Below are 17,190 nucleotides of genomic sequence, written 5' to 3' on the forward strand. Positions count from 1 at the left end.
AGAGAGAGACACTTCTTTTTTTCCGAGCTTTTTAAAATCTTTCACAAGCGTGATAAAGAGCTTTACATCTGGCGAACAATCGATATGATCGCGGAATTTATTAAATTCACAAATTGATGAAGTTCACGATATAATTATCTGCAATTTTACAAAATTCATACATAAAATTCGTGAGAAACGTGAGATAATCACTTAAATCTATCTTATTTGGTGGAGGGTTTATTGTAGTATTAAAACGATGTCATTTTCCGAGCGGATATTAAGCCTACTTCATCGGCTTAACGATAGCCGTTAAAAATGTTTTACGGACATCTACATTCCGCGCTCACACTTTATACGCATCTTTTATAACGTCCGTAAGTCGCGATTGGTATTTACGACCAACAAGAACGTACGCGAAGAGATGCGTCGAGTAATAAAAATATATTTTCGTATCTTAACGCGTCCGGATAATGGCTCGATTGCGAAATGCTCGTGACAGTTACGGATACGTAGTTTCATTTTACGTACAGATACATCCTAGGAACACTTAAGAATTCTTCAATTATTGTAGCACGTGGTATGATACGTTGTATCTGGAGGCGTTATCGGCGTTCTCACACGTGTTTTAACTCGATAAAGGACGCTTGGATATAAGTAGCAGGGAAGTTTCTTGCAAATGGGGGGAAGTACTTAATATAAGACATCTTTTTTAAGAGCTCAAGTATAAAGCGGAAAATGGAAAAGGAGAGGGAGAGTCTTTTTATATCTTATTCCCAATAATATTTATTCATGCGTATCTATAAAACACTGTAATTTAAAATAAAACAGAGATAAAAATATAATTAAAATATATAAAGGAATAAAAGCGTACGTGTGTATATGTATGCGTGAGAAAGAGAGAGGAATTAAACGAGATAAATGTAACACGTGATCATTTTTTACTGTTAAAATTATTAATCTTTTTATAAAATAATCAATAAGATAAATAAGTGAAATGTAAAAGAGAAAATTAAATAACTACAAATATGATTCTCTGTAGACTAACAACTTTCTGTATTTTCTACTTTTTATCACATATATATAGCTATGTTTTATAATAGAAAATTGTTATTAACGTGCGCTTTACGGCTTCTTTTATCGTAGCTTCGTGAAGAATTAAAAGGGGGACAAAGAGGCATCTACGTAATCGAAACGAGGAATGTCCTGCGCGAGAGAGACCGAACAGAAATTTCTCTGTAAAATCTGGAGTCGATTTTCGGGAGGGATATATCCAAATCGACATCGAGACGGACAACGGAAAAGTCGCATCGCCGCAGCGGAAAAGTCGCATCGCCGTCAGCCCTCGCGCGCACAAACGTGAGAACCTCGAGAACCGGGAGAGCTGAATGGGGGATGCATTTCTACGTAAGAGAAGTCTCGCGCGCGCTGCGCGCGCGGAGGGGATGGTGTGGCCTGGTTTCATTGAACCTGCCTGCACCGCGTACAACACCACGGTGCCATACGTCGGCCCCGCACCCCCGCGGACATCCCCGCGCATCCACGAGCGTTCCCACTCGCGAACATTCGCAGTGCGGAGCGGTGCGCTCGCGACGTGGGGGTCGGCGGTCGACGCAGAGATTGGGGAGAGGGAGCCAAGGGGGTGACTGGGCCGGGGTGAGTTGAAGCTATGCATAGCCCGCGACGGGCTATATATAGGTCGCCGTTTCTATAAATAGAACCTCGGTCGTCCCCCCACCAATACCTATCGCCACCGTGGAGCCCCGTATAAGCTGCGGCGGTCACGAGGGGCGGTCGGTGTACCACCCCGGTGTATAAAAGTTTACAGCTAAATATACAACCACCCCCGCCCGCTCTCGCGACCCAGCCGTCGCCGTTTCTGCTGCGGATCGACGCGCTGCTACTCTGAAAATACTTCTTACCCCCGGCAGCTGCCAAGATGGTGTTGCTGCTGCTGCTGCTTGCTGTTCGGACACGAATCATTTACTTGGAAATTTAAAGCATACCGAGAAGATACGTTCGATTAACTGAACATCAGGCGAAAATGGATATATGGAAAATAAGATATATATTGTTAAGATATTCTCTCTTATTGTTTTGCTTAATTTTTGTATTACTGTTATATAAAGAGAGATTTAATAAATAAATTCGTACAATATAGAATAAATGTGCAATCTCCAAGCAAAGCCAAATAAGAAAATAGAGAGAGAAACTATTTAGAAACACTTTTATTTATACATGTGAAGGAGTACATTTTTTACAATAAAGTGTTTGAAAAATATCCTCTATAAGAAATTTTTCTATAATTTTCCTATAAAAAATATCATGATTCGACGTTCAAACTCCAATAAATTTATTACCAAAATAAGATTTAGAGATCTAATACTTTAGGTAATAATTCTCAGAAAGGTTTTAGAAATACTTTATAGACTTCGTAGCTGTAATCATATATTGTCGTTATTATTATCAGTAAATAGAATGTGATTCGAGCTATATCAGCTATAAGATCAGGTTTTTTCAACATCCGACTTTCGCAAGCGTAGTTTGCGTAATACAGCGCACTTCCGTTCTTGCAAGCACAAAAAATGTCATATAAATTCATTATGTAAAAACTGGCTTTTAATAAATGGAAATATTCCTTTAATTTTATAACACGACTTTCTGACATCTATTTTTTCAAAACTATCGCTACGTTATTCCTATATACATTTGTGTTTTCTTCATATAAGCAATACTTTATTTTCTATTTGTTTATAGAGAATCTTTTTTGGAAATATCAGCCATATATATTAATCTAAAAACAATGTCTTTTTACGATTGAAGTTTAGATTACATTTTTATTTCGTGCAATTTGAAAAAAAATTTTTAACTGCCATGTTTCGAATTTCATATCATATACCATTTTTAATAGTGGCATTTTAAATTTTTAAGTATTTGAAATTAATGTGACACAATTTATATGGCAATTTGTATAGAATATTTTATACAGAATATTTTAAATTTAATATGCAAACTGAATCTAACAAGCATTATCTTAAAAACATATCACATCGTTGACATTGACATTAACAACAATCATTAATCAATTCAGCGAGCAAAGAGATATGATGTAGGTGTAATGTTGTTTGTGCATGTGTGTGCAGAGTTCCCATAAACATATATGTCTTTACATACTAGAAGTTTTTTGTTTGTATTTATAAGCATATGATATTTAATTGTGTAAACTTGATCTTTTTAAACGATCGAATGATCGTGAATCTTAATCGAAAGTTAAAAATGCGCAGTTTTTTTAAAATTATTTCATGTTTACTATTTTTTTAAATTAATATCCTGCTTCAGTACATTTGTAACAATTTAGAACAAGAAGAATAAGATCTTTCATATTTTAAATAATCTTATATAAGAGCGTGAAAATGCGAGTTTCTATCCTATATAAATTTTAATTAGATAGTAGCATGCTATTTTCACAATTTACAGATTCGTTATGTAAATGGATTCAGCTTGTTAAAACTATCCCTATTTTTATACTCTCGTTTATATACAGTACACATAACACGAAGTTAATAACATGAAGTTAATGATAATTGAAATTAACAGAGAACACCATTTTATATCACGCTAGCGTCTAAATATAAGTTAAACACGGCTGGGATCAAATACAAATATAGCCTAACGTGACATAATTTATAGCGATATATAACGTAATTTATATTTAACTTGATTCTTTCCTCTCATTCTTATATTATAGAAAAAGTGAAATAATAAAGAAAGAAATGCATTGCTTCGAAATTTTAAAATGACAGACATAAAGGCGAAAAGATATATACATTGTGTGTCGTAATTTTAATCATCATCGAATTACAATTTTCATTTTATAAGTCGGTAAATAATTTTCTCCGTAATTAATTTCCTTTTTACTATACTTTATTATATTTTTAAATTATTATTAATTAACCGGGATTGATTAATTTGTTTCAACAGTTATTTGGAATCTTACTTGTTTAATGTATAGAATGCAACATTCTCATGGGGGAGATATCGGATATATTTAGCAATAAATCACGGATCGCACATCGTCCCCCTTTCTTTTAAATAGAGACACCTGTTTTAGGTTGAGACACCAAGATAGTCTTCCTGAAATATCCACGTTTGGAAATAATGGGAAAAAAACGAGCATTTACTTACGATTAGCAAATAGATAACTAAGCGACCCTTTATGCTAACAATAAGACCAAGTTTAGATCTTTTATTCTTGGACAATATACGGCAAAAAAGACATGTAAAAGAAAGAAATAGGATGAACATAATGCTATGCTGTCTAAAAAACGTAGCTAGGTCAATCCTTGTAGCGCCCGTGTAAAAGTCTTTATGAGCAATTAACCAAAATTCTTTCCGGCTCAAATAAGACAGCGATGGCGGTATCCTAACATTTAATGTATTGATCAACCGAGGAGAGCAATAAATAGAGATAGAGCGAGGGGCGTCGTGAGCCTGATTAAACTTCATTCTCCGCTAATGGTTTATAAATAGGCAACTTTTTTTTCTTTGCCTTCCACGCGGTCACGACGGACGGGAGAAGTGTTCCTGGAACGAGCGTCCTTCCATTCCGCTGTCCTGCCTCCTCGCCTACACCGCCTGCCGACCTCGTCGACATTTTCCGATATTTCTCCGCCGATTTTCCCGACATGTGGCGCCGGCGTCGGCGACGTGTTTTCGCAGGAAATTGCGTATCGACACTTTTAATGGCGGCTGTTATTTGATGCTCTCGAATGCAGATGCCATGTGCCCGATTCTTGAAATCAAGGCGATGACCGGATTGTCATATCAAGCGCGCATTAATTTAAGCGATTGCAAAAAATGGATATATAATAGTTATTTATGCAGTTAATGCCTCATAATCGTCTTTACAAAGTATACCCTCAAATTATAGAAAATTTTTTTTCTTATTTTTGCCATGTAAATCATTCGCAAAATAACGCAAAATACACGCAAATTATGCAAATGTATCAAAAATAGGCGTATCATGTGATATATTTCAAATATTTTCTTACAGGAAATTATTTTCCTTTGAAAACACATATATAGTATGTTATTTTATTAAAATATTTAAAATATATCGTCAATTCATAAATATTTTCTTACAGGAAATTATTTTCCTTTGAAAACACTGGAACATATATAGTATGTTATTTTATTAAAATATTTAAAATATCGTCAATTCATAAATTCAATATCTTAAATTTAAAGGGCTATTAAATAATGTATTATTGTAATGTAAAAATGTATGTATCTATCGGTATACTTTAGTAAATACGAACTATTTGAAAAATCTATCTTATTATTCGATGTCGGAAAAAAGTTGGTATTATTCGTCAGCACTTCTATAATGAACTATGAACTTTGAAATGTCACGGAGCAGTGCACACGTGCATATAGAGATTCTTCTTTTCCGTCCCGCACGCGGGCCCCGCAAATAGCCGTGCATAGGGGCGTAGGTCGGATCGATCGCGGGGTAAAAGTGAAAGGACACCCCAAGGGGCGGCCGAGAGGACTATCAAATCGTGCATCGAGTCAGCCGACTCGAGAGAGGCTCGAGATCGTCTGTTGGAGAATAAGCCGAGTGTCAAAATCGAGATTTGTCCCGAAAGGCTGATCCATATCAAGAATATCGTCTCAAGGATAAAATAGACATTTTATTTCCCAAATATGGAACCGAAAAATCCCCTAAATCTAACTGAGAAAAGATTTTCATCCAGGTATTATCTACTTAAAATATTATATGTAATAGTGTGTGTGTGTGTGTGTCAATAAATCTATTTGATCTTATCAAAGAAATATATATCTCAATTTTGTGTATATCATATGGTTGAAAATATTTGTAAAATGAAATTTGAACTGTAAAACTTATAAAAGCAAGATAACACATCGAGTGAAACATATATTATATAGTTATATTTCCTAATTTTTTTTAATTTGAAGATAAATGGCATTGTTGTACATATAAAATAATAAAATATCGAGAAATTTAAGAATAGAATATTTTTCACTGCACTAATGTATTGATTTATACGAGTACGTACACATTTTACATTACACCTGTCTGTATTTAATATACTTGTTTCATATAATTAAATGCATATTAAGTAAGAAAAATTGTATTTGAATTAAAATATTCACAGAATATAATTTTTTGTAGTAATTTATTTATTTTTTTGTTTTTGCTATCATATTTTAATTTTAATAAGCAACAAAATTATTATATTAAACTTATAATTAAATTTTATTATTATAATTAATTGATAATGGAAATACATATTTATTAATTTTTAAAAATTCCATCAAATATTATTCATAATATTGCAAAAGCATATCTTATATAAAAGAGATTTATAGAGGGTATATAGAAGAGACGAGAAAAAAATTTTTTCATGATATTATATGCGGTTCGCATCAATCTAGTGGATCTCTGACAAAGGATGAACTTTATACGCCTCAACTATGTCATTTAAAATTTGATAGTAAATTTAATAGATAATATCGAGATATATATAAAAGAAACATACGGAAAAGACCATTTTAAAGGCTATTTTAAAAAAAGGAAGAAATATTATTTTAACACACAGATTTTCGATTTAAAAACAAGTAAATTTTTTTTGTCTCTAACTTTTAATTATTTCAGTGTATAAATAAACATGTAATGTTACAAATCTAAAATTGCATTTGATAGAAAAAAGTAAATGACAATAAAATCTTGTAGAGATATGAAAAATAATATATCCTGCATTTTAATAAATTCTGCCTGAGAATATAAACATATCTTCTAAATATATACATATCTAAATCTAATTCACGTGTTTATTAAAGTGATAATGATAAAAAAGATTTTTTTATAAAATAATTTATTTTATTTTTTATAAAATAATTAAATAATTTTTTTATTATTATATTGTATTTTACATAATTATAAGCGATTTAAATGATTAATATGATGAACCTAATATTCATATTCCTCTGTTATTTAAACAGAGCACAAACATTTGCATATTAATAGAATAATATAATATTTCATTTTGATGAAAATTTTCAAAAGAGTTGTACGGGCATTTTCAAATTCGGAAGTGATACTTGCTACAATTGCAAATTACTCAACTAAGTTAGCTTTAATTTTTTGATATATATGTATATATATATATATATATATATATATATATATATATATTTATATATATGGGATAATCCGTTTAATTATTTGATCTATATGGAAGGTATAATAATATTATAATATTTTTAAATCTTCATATGAAGTATAGAAATTCGCAATATATAATCTTTCAAATTTCAAAAATATTTACCTGTTACTCTTTTCATGATTTTGGATATAAATGAACACGAAACACACGCATGTATGCATACTTGAGTGAAACTGCGTTTATGCTGTGCGTTTTGCTCTAAAAAAATATATTATGTATATTCTATTATATCATAGTTACATGTACTCTATATCATTGGAATTCATTCTGTAATCAAAGCGCATTATTCATCTTATGACTACTCAAAGATTGACAAATTTGTTTTAAATCGAAATATAGATAACACATTTTAATGCATTAATTAAAAAAATTATGTAAATTAATCCTTACGGATTTAAATGATAAAACAGGATTAAATAAAATTGAAGTGAAATCTGGCGATAAAAATAGAAAATAAAGATAGATTTTAAAAGTATTAAGGTTAAATTAAAAGCTTTAATTATGACAACAAACGAATAAATGTCAAGAGCTGAAATCTTCATATAATATGAAAACGGCCAACTTAACCCCAGTTTCAATCTGTTTTACGTCAACATGTAAATGAGATGAATCAGCATTTTCTCCCCTTAATAATAATTATTCGACACGAAATTCATTATTCATCAATAGTATATAAAAACAAATTTCGTTAAATTATTTTCCTTCGAGAGCACACACGTAAGATATTTATGGTAATACAATGGTAATACAAAAATTTCCTGGCGCGAATCTTATTGGACAGCTCCTAAAACAAATCACGAAACCATTGTCAAAGTTTATAGTGAAGCACGTGAAGAAACAACCGTTCTTAAAAAAATATGTCCTAATTAAACTGGGACATTTATATTATTGGTACGAAGACAAGGTAGTATTGCAAAGAATTTCAGCAAAAAAAAAGCGTGTTGATGACATTCGCACGATGGAGCTAGGAGCGAAATTATTAATCGAGGTAATAATAACAATCATGAAAGTTTTGCGCGTTACACACACACACATTAATTTTATAATTAATTTGTTAACATTTTTCGCGAAATAAAACTCAGATATTAAACTCAATTTTTAAGATATTAGTCTTTGGGCTTTTGTGGGGAGTAGTCATATACGAGACACGTAAAGCTGTAGAAAGATCGCGCATCGTTGAGCAGCTAAGAATTCAAGAATTCAAGGATTTAGAAGTAGAAAAGAATCAGCTGATGCGGCGAGTCGAAGATCAAGTGATCCTAACGAAACGGCTCAAAGATATCATCGTGGAGTATTCGAGACAAGTCGGATGTACGTTACCGTACGATCCGGAAAAAGACGAATAAAATGCCTCGTTTGATTTGAAACGCACAAAGAATTGTAAAAAAATCTCAGTTATGAAAAAATATTAAAGCACATATCCATGTGTTACCTTGTTAAATTATCGCGTTTCCGACACGAGTCACAATCAGGGAAAGAATTATCTTCCTTCACCGATATAATCCCCTTTTCTGAATAAATTGACCGCGTTACGTTCTCGGTGAACCACAAATTGACGAGCAGCTCGCGCATCTCATGAAGCGCAGACTCCGCCAACCTGGAACGGTTTAAATTTTGCGCGGATATTCTTCCGTTACCGCCTGTCCATCACATTCTGGTTAACATTAGCATTCGTTTGCATAACGTTATTTCCGCGCGCGTCCCACTGTATCTGACTCGCTGCGACGGATTTCACAGCTTACGCATAAGAGCGAAATCCAGGCTTTCGGCGTCAAAATCAGCGACGAAGGAAAAAATGTCATTAAAGATAGATGGTATGGAAAATGTACGAATCAATTGATTCGACAAGCGAAAAACAGATTATCACACATTTAATTTTTTCGTATTCATATCGTAGTAATAGTTGAAATGAACATGAATAATTGAAATTCTATAACTATAAGAGAATATACATTTCTCAATACATTAATTAAAAATAAAAATTAAATAATGAAAATATGATGTTATAAATAATCACGTAAATTAAATCTTCATTGAAAATAAATCAACCATAAATTTATTCAGAAATCCAATTAAAAGCAAGATTTATAACTTTCTATAAACAAGCAAAGTCGTAAATATTTAATTTGTAGCATAAAGTAGCAAAAGAATAACCGACGACGATTCGCGGAGGAAAGTTTCCGACAAAATATTTTTTCCAATTAAGAATATTTCGCACACGAGGGAACATTTCCTCCCCCAACAGATTCAGTTCTTGATCGAAATGGAAAAGTCTTTTCTCAGAACATTATCATATAGTATAATATGAATACATGTTTACAGAATCTATATTTGAAAAAAAAAACGCGCGTGATGTTCATCCCCTTTAATTTTCTACACTTCTACATAAGAATTATATCTTTATATAATTATATTTGGCTCATAGATATTTGTATCATTCATTGTAAATAAATGTGACGAATTCTTATGAAAGATATTTATAATTTTCTTTTGTACAGAAAATAAAAAAAATTATATTTGTATCATACTTGTATATATTGACATAAATAATAACAAAACAAAATCAAATTATTGTTCTTTAATTCTCGTTATCAAAATTATTTCAGAAATATTTGCGATATAAAATAAGAATTGCTTCTTTTTTATAAATATCGACTTTAGAGAGATTTTTCAGAAGTTTTTTTTTATCTTCATATATCGAATATTAGAAAAAACAGAATACATGTCACGCACGACGCAAGAATCTTTAGATACCGACACCCGTAGGAGCGATCGTATTTCCGAAACCCCCAAGTATTCGTGAAACTCAAGAGAACATTTCGAATTAGGTTTGAAACAGACGTGAAACTCGATATTGATGTCTCTGTGACATCGCGACCGAGAAAACCCTTACGAGCAACTGGCTTCTCGTGCCTTATACACCATTTCAAATCGGGTAACAAGAGAGCGACGATGCATCGTGTATGTACTCAATTGGTGTACGATGAATAAAAATATTGACAGGACCCCTGAGAGATAAGCTCGCACAATACTTTCCCGTAGCTTCTACACATTTCCGATATGATAGAATAAAATCTTCAAGACATCTTGTTTAAATGAAATATTTAAAATATCACAAAAAATGTATACAAGAAGACATGTTTATTATTTTATGTATATTTATCTCTTTTCAAATTTTTATAATCATAATTTATATTTTTATATAATTATTTGCATAATGTAAAGCTCATTTTTTAAATTAATCTATAATTCGTGATAAAATTTAAGGCAAAATTTTACAATAATTACTTAGTAATTAATTCTGTAATTAATTTCCACTCGATAATGATTTTTATAAAATTGAATAATTATCTGGACAGAATAAGTAATTATGTTAAGATAAAGAAAATAATAAATTTCTCATTTATTTTCTTATTTACAAGGAGAAAAATAGTATTACAGTTATTTCAAACGTGCTGAATCACAATCAGATAATTCTTTGATACACTTCCTAAGGTGAGAATTTAGCGATAAGACCAGTTATCTACTTTAGATATCAAAATGTCACGTTAATTTCTTACAAAATTATTTTTGTTATCTCTCTTGCTAAACCGTTGTAAGAAGCATAAAAAGCATTTCAAATTGACAACTAACATCTTAACAACTCACATTTTACTTCATAAAAGTTTGTTTTTTTTAATGTATAAATTATTTCAAAAAATATCGGTTTTATATTTAAATAATTTTTTTAGTAATTACAAAGCAATTAAAATTAGATGTAGTAGATATACATTTATTTATAATGATTATGTTTCAATGTGCGAGTTTGTAATTTTAGTCTATTAAAATTCAAAAAGTTTAGAAACAAGAAGCGGTCAAAAATTTCTTTAGAAAATTATGATATATTGTCACGTCTATCATATAATACAATAATATAGTTTCAAAGTATTAAATTATATTATAAGTTATTTCTCTACAACATAACATAAAATTCAACGTCGACACATACATCAGTTTGCCACCAATTTATGTTCAAATGCTTTCAACCTAATTCACAAAAGTATTTTACAAAAAACTTTCCAATTGCTTCATTCTACATGCAATGACTTAACAAAAACAAAAATCATTTTCAGTTTACAACAAATTTTAAATGCAATTTTCCAACAAATAAATGGAAAAGACAATACTGGAACAAGATATATACTTTACATAAAAATCTTAACATGATTTATAAAATTACACAAGTTATAAAACAAGTGAAATATAAATAGAAGCGATTCTGATAAAGAAGGATTAAATCTATTTCGTCTAAAAGTCGAATTAGTATGGATTACAAAGCTTTCGTTAACTTGATTTTCACGAGACAATAATTCCTTTTAGTTTACTTTAATCGCATCCGATCTTAAGAACGGCTTCCGCTTAAGTTCTGATGATTAGACCCTTAGGGATTGGTAAGTCGACCAATCAAGTCCTTTTCAGGTTTATATACAGCCAGGCATTCTTGAATGCCCTTTTTTGGTCAATAAGCAACGATGTCTAAAATTGGGTCAAAGCTAGAATTAACAGTATCTGCGTTGATATTCTATGTCTAGATTGTATTAATATTATAAATATTATATATAACAGAATCAATATAATTGAAAATAAATAATATTTAATTGTTATTAAAAATCGTTTAAGCAATAAAATATTATTAAAATGTATAATGTGTATGTTAAATAAATTTAGATAAAAATATTAATTAAAATGATTTTAAAATATATAATATTTTTTTTTATTTTAATTAAATTCTGCAACAATTTCATTATTCGCTTTTCCATTTTTATCTTAAATTTTTATTAAAAATTATAAAAAATTTCAATTTTTAGATATGTTTATAATTAAACAGTTATTATTTCGATAATGAAACAACATTCTTTGATCATAAGTTTCATTTTTGTATCTTTTCAGCTTGATACGTATAGACAATACGATTAATCATAATCAATATCAATATCAATATCAATATCATAATCAATATCAATATGTTACTATTAATGATAGAAATATAATATATTATGCAATATAAGAAGTAATATAACTTTTTTTGCAACAAAGCTATCTTTTCTTAAAGAGAGTGTGATCTCTACAGAGATCGACGGCTATTAACCTTCGATTAATTTTCGAGTTCTAACAACAAATTTTCAAATAAGATCGATTTCTCCTTTTTCTGCGCGGAACATCTTGAATTAGGCCAAAGCCATTCGGGTCAATAAATTGCCTCTTCTCCGACGTCATCGCGGACGAAACTTAATCTGCTCTCTATATAGAAATATGTAGCACACTTCTTTTTTATATTAAAATGATATTTTATATAATTTTTAATCCATTTAAAAAAAATAATATAAAAAGATTTTATTTTATCCCGTATTTCTTAGATTTGAATTTATGAATAATAGAATATAAATTTTCATTTCATATACCCATACATATATATATACGTATAATTAATATATATTAAATAATTAAACTGAATTTCGAATTTCAATAGCAAAAATTTTATATTAATATGTTTCATTAATATTTGCTAAAAAAATTAAAAATTGTATACTTCTTGTATCAAAAAGTATAAATTAAAAGAAAAATAGTATTAAATAATGATCTTAATAATGCTATTTTCTTGTTCATTTAATAACACATAAAATTAAAAATTTTATATTTCTTTAAATTAGGAATCATATGAAAAGCTGATCTCGAAAAAATATTTCGAATCATCACTTGATTACATTTTGTTATTTTTAAGAAATTATTTTTTTAAGAAAAAAAGTAATTTTTTAATGGAGAATTAAAAAATATAAAAATTTAAAAATTTATAATATTTATTGTGTATTATTTGTATGTGTAACTAATTTTTTTAATAATATACATAATATATAGAACTCTAATTCATTTCAAGTTGTTCATGATACGTTACAACTGTCTCAATTTAAAGGAAAGAAGACGCGGATTATGATGACTAACAATACTTGGCGATTATTTTAACCTTTGACCTTCCTGGTACCATTCTATGGTCGGGTGAACAAACGGCAAGATTTATGTGCGGTGAAAAGCATTGAGTGCAAAACCGGTCCTTTGATCGTGGCACTGCCCTTGGACTAAGCAGTATTCAAACTACAAAAGCATCGCGTTAGCATGATGTTAATGTAATTTATAATGAGCCGCGGTAATATACCATGCGTGTTTGCATGATAAAATGACTTCCTTTTTCCATCATTACATTATACAATTACAATTGTGATTCGCAGAAAATTTTAATTATCGATTTTTAAAGAACTAGATGGCTCAATTAATTCGCAGTGCAAAAATAATATTAAGCTTATACAAACTTAATTAGTAGAATAAAAAAAATAAAAAAAGAACATTAGCAATCAAGAGAGATAAGCAAAAATACTTTACAAGAGGAAAATAAAAAAAATTTTTAAATTATTATAATAGATGCAACCACATATAAAATATATCTTGATATCATATACATATAAACATATTATAAAATATTATCCTCTCTCGAATAAATATATATTCAATATACTTCAATATACTGTATTTTATCATTTACATAATTTTTTAAAATATATTTTACCGAATAAATTGCAGCGTTCTTTATCAAATACAGCACACATGATATTAACTGAATTATTAACAATATTTTTAATAATATATTTAATAATGATAATAAATTACATTGCTTTATTTGTATTTTATTTGTCCTAAACATTTGTCCCAGGAAAATTGTTCCATAAAATCAAAACTAAAAAAAGAAAAGATATTCAAGGTTCATTTTAACATCGCATTTAGCGTATTCATCTAATTTTGTGTTCTATTTATGTGACATAAAATATGTTTATTGTCAACACGAAATGAGAATAAAACAGCTACATTTAGCTAAATTTAAAATATGGATAAAAAGGCGGAAATGAAAGTATGAGAATAAGAAAAGATGGTTATTTATTAGGTTATTTGTATGGTTATTTGTTAGCCGAATAATTCGTTGAATTTGTAACATAGTCAACAAGAAAGGGCATGAATGAACATAATACAGGATATAACTGAAAGAATTTATGAACATTGACCTTTTGCCTTTCCGGCGTTGGAAAATGTATCATAATTTTAGATTTTGTCAAAGTGTTATCAAGCCATTCGTAAAGTTAATCACCCTTCAAAAAAATTCGGCTCATTTAAATTATGCAATTACGAAATCAAAACTAAATATAATTATGTTTTATAATTATGTTTTATAATTATGTTTTTTTGCTATCAATAAGATTAAACAGATTTATTTATAAACATGTTATGTTTTAAATCGAAAAAAAAATGTAAAACAAGTTAGTTGAATCAAAATCATTAATATTTTTCAAAAAGCAATATTTTTTTCTTTTATAATTAAAATTATAATCTAATTATATTAATTATACTATTTATAATCTATATAATATTCACATATTTAATATTCAATTACTGCTATAAAACGCAAAAAAACACGCAATAATAAATATAATAAATTATTATAAAATCATTTTTTCTTATTTTATCTTTTTACTCTTGAAACATTTTTTCCTTTATAATATTTTTTTCTGTAATTAATTTAATTATCTTTAAAAATATCAACCTCGATACTGATAAAATGATTTCTCGTTTATTTCATGCATATATATTGTATATTAAACAAGAACACTGAGAAATGTTTCATATCACTTTTACGCGTAACAAACAGCTATTATTAAATGATAAATGAAAAATATGATACAGTAGTGTGCATTAGAACATTTGTGATCATTCTTTTATTAGTTGTTGAATGCAATATTTATCAGAGTTGGCAGGATTCCGGCTTTATGAATAAAAAGAGGATCACATCAATTATATTATAGTTAAATATATAACGACATATATATATATATATATATATATATATATATATATATAAACTCTAATATAAATAAATTCTTTTAGTCTCATATTGAAAATTATTTTTTAAATTATATGAGAAATTAAACGTAAATAAAATATATTGTAACTTACTAAAATATGTCATAAAAATATTAAATTAAAAATACTATCCAATTTTGAGATAACGAAAACATAGTAAAATACGAAGAATAAACAGGAAATTAGTAAAATATATCACCTTACTAGCAAGTGAAAAAAGTGCGATAGTATTGTATCATTAAAATTCTCTTCGTTTTCACTTTTTATTAAACATTATTCAATTTTAGTGTTTCGCATGTATATTTATATGTTATACTGTTGTGTATTTGTCTGTTATATTGTTCTATAGATTGCTATCATATTTCTGATCGCATATACAATTAAATCTACTATTTATAAAAGCCAATATAAATTAAAAATCTCTCTTTTATGCATTGTATTTTTTATAATTAAAAAATACAATACATGCATAAAAGAGAGATTTTTATAAAAAAAACTTTCTATTTTATATTTCTCTAAGATAAATTATTATTTGTATAGTTCATTAAGAAAAATTGTTGATTATATCATTCCAATAATAAAAAACATTCTTTTATTTTAATTTTACTAATTATTAATGAGATATAGAAATATAAAAAATATGTATATAAAAAATGAATTAAAAAGAGTTTATAGAAAAACTTTTTTTGCAACTAATATTATTCTTCCGTTTGTATTTTTTGTACGATGTTTTACTGCCAACATAATTCAAGGAAGATTGACAATGTTTGAAATTACAGATATGTTTTATGTTATATGTTTGGTCATATTTCAATTCATAAATAATTATCGCGCTGCGCTTGAACAAAAATTATCGCTCTAATCGATGTATTCGCACATGCAAATAATGATAGTGATGGTATTGCCAATGTCAAAGCTCGTGTGCCAGATTGCAAAGAATCGCTCATGCATAATTCAGGAAAATTAATTTGTCGCTCGTGTTGACTGCGCCAATGATTTTGCAACCACATTATTACCCGTCTCTTTACCACCACTAATGATAAGTTTCCCACCGTATTTCCTTCACCACAGATGCAATTTAATTTCATTAATAGTGGGCGTTTCTAACATAACCATTTTATTCACTTAAAGGCTGTTCCCTTAAAGGCTACTGTTTACAGTACTATTTTTAGGCGATATATTATAAGAGATCGGATTAAACCCATATATAAAATATGAGTTTAAACTCTACATTCTACATCATATCATATTGTGATAGACAAAAATCTACCTGAATATTGATATCGTAATAGAAAGAAATAGAATATGGCATAAAATATTTATATAGAAAAAGAATATGAAATATAAAACAAATATATATAATATATGTATAAAATTAGTACTTGATTATATAATTGCAAATAATTGATTCCTTCAATCATATGATCAATTTTTAATATCGACAAATACGTTTCTTTCTTATATCATGAGAATATCTCGAGATTGTTTAACAACAACAAAATATTATTTCTATTAATTATTATTTCTGTTGTTTTTGTGCATCCATTATGTTTCTACTGTTATTAACAACGAATTTAAAAAAATAACTCCGCGCCTTTTTATTAAAAAAACTTCAACGAATACTCCACTTTCACTTTTTACAAGAAAATATTACATTTAATAAGCAAACGCTGTAAAATATTCATTAACCAAATATTTACTTATATTTTAATTATCACAAATTATTTTCTAAATATTTACCGAATATCATAATCAATGCTTAATATATACTTTCTGAAACTTTTGCATAATTATTTTAATTCACGTAAATGTAAATTAATTATTTTATGTTACTTTATCATTATTAGAATCAGCAAAATTCGTTCACTTGCTCTTTTTCTCCCCCTTCATTTCGATGACAGCACATATGAAAACTATTATAGAGATCTATCGAGCAGTTAAATGACGTAATTACACATTACATTAAAATTCATCGACATCTGTTCCCAATTTCTATTCTCTCGCATACTTCGTAGCATCT

The 17,190-nt window shown here is 28.6% G+C and overlaps 2 protein-coding genes across 3 annotated transcripts in view; one reads left to right on the forward strand and one right to left on the reverse strand.

Moving 5' to 3' along the window:
* The window catches only part of LOC105257049 (two pore potassium channel protein sup-9), a 79,022-nt gene that overhangs the window by 33,799 nt on the left and 28,033 nt on the right, over nt 1–17,190 (reverse strand). The gene's annotated exons all lie outside the window — the stretch shown is intronic.
* Nucleotides 7,969–8,575, forward strand: LOC105257060 (putative OPA3-like protein CG13603). Its single transcript, XM_011267412.1, has 2 exons — nt 7,969–8,217; nt 8,333–8,575. The coding sequence occupies exons 1-2, from the start codon at nt 7,969–7,971 to the stop codon at nt 8,573–8,575; spliced, it is 492 nt and encodes a 163-aa protein (XP_011265714.1).

The sequence above is a fragment of the Camponotus floridanus genome, unplaced genomic scaffold, assembly GCF_003227725.1.
Source record: "Camponotus floridanus strain SB8 unplaced genomic scaffold, Cflo_v7.5 scaffold26, whole genome shotgun sequence".
NCBI lineage: Eukaryota > Metazoa > Arthropoda > Insecta > Hymenoptera > Formicidae > Camponotus > Camponotus floridanus.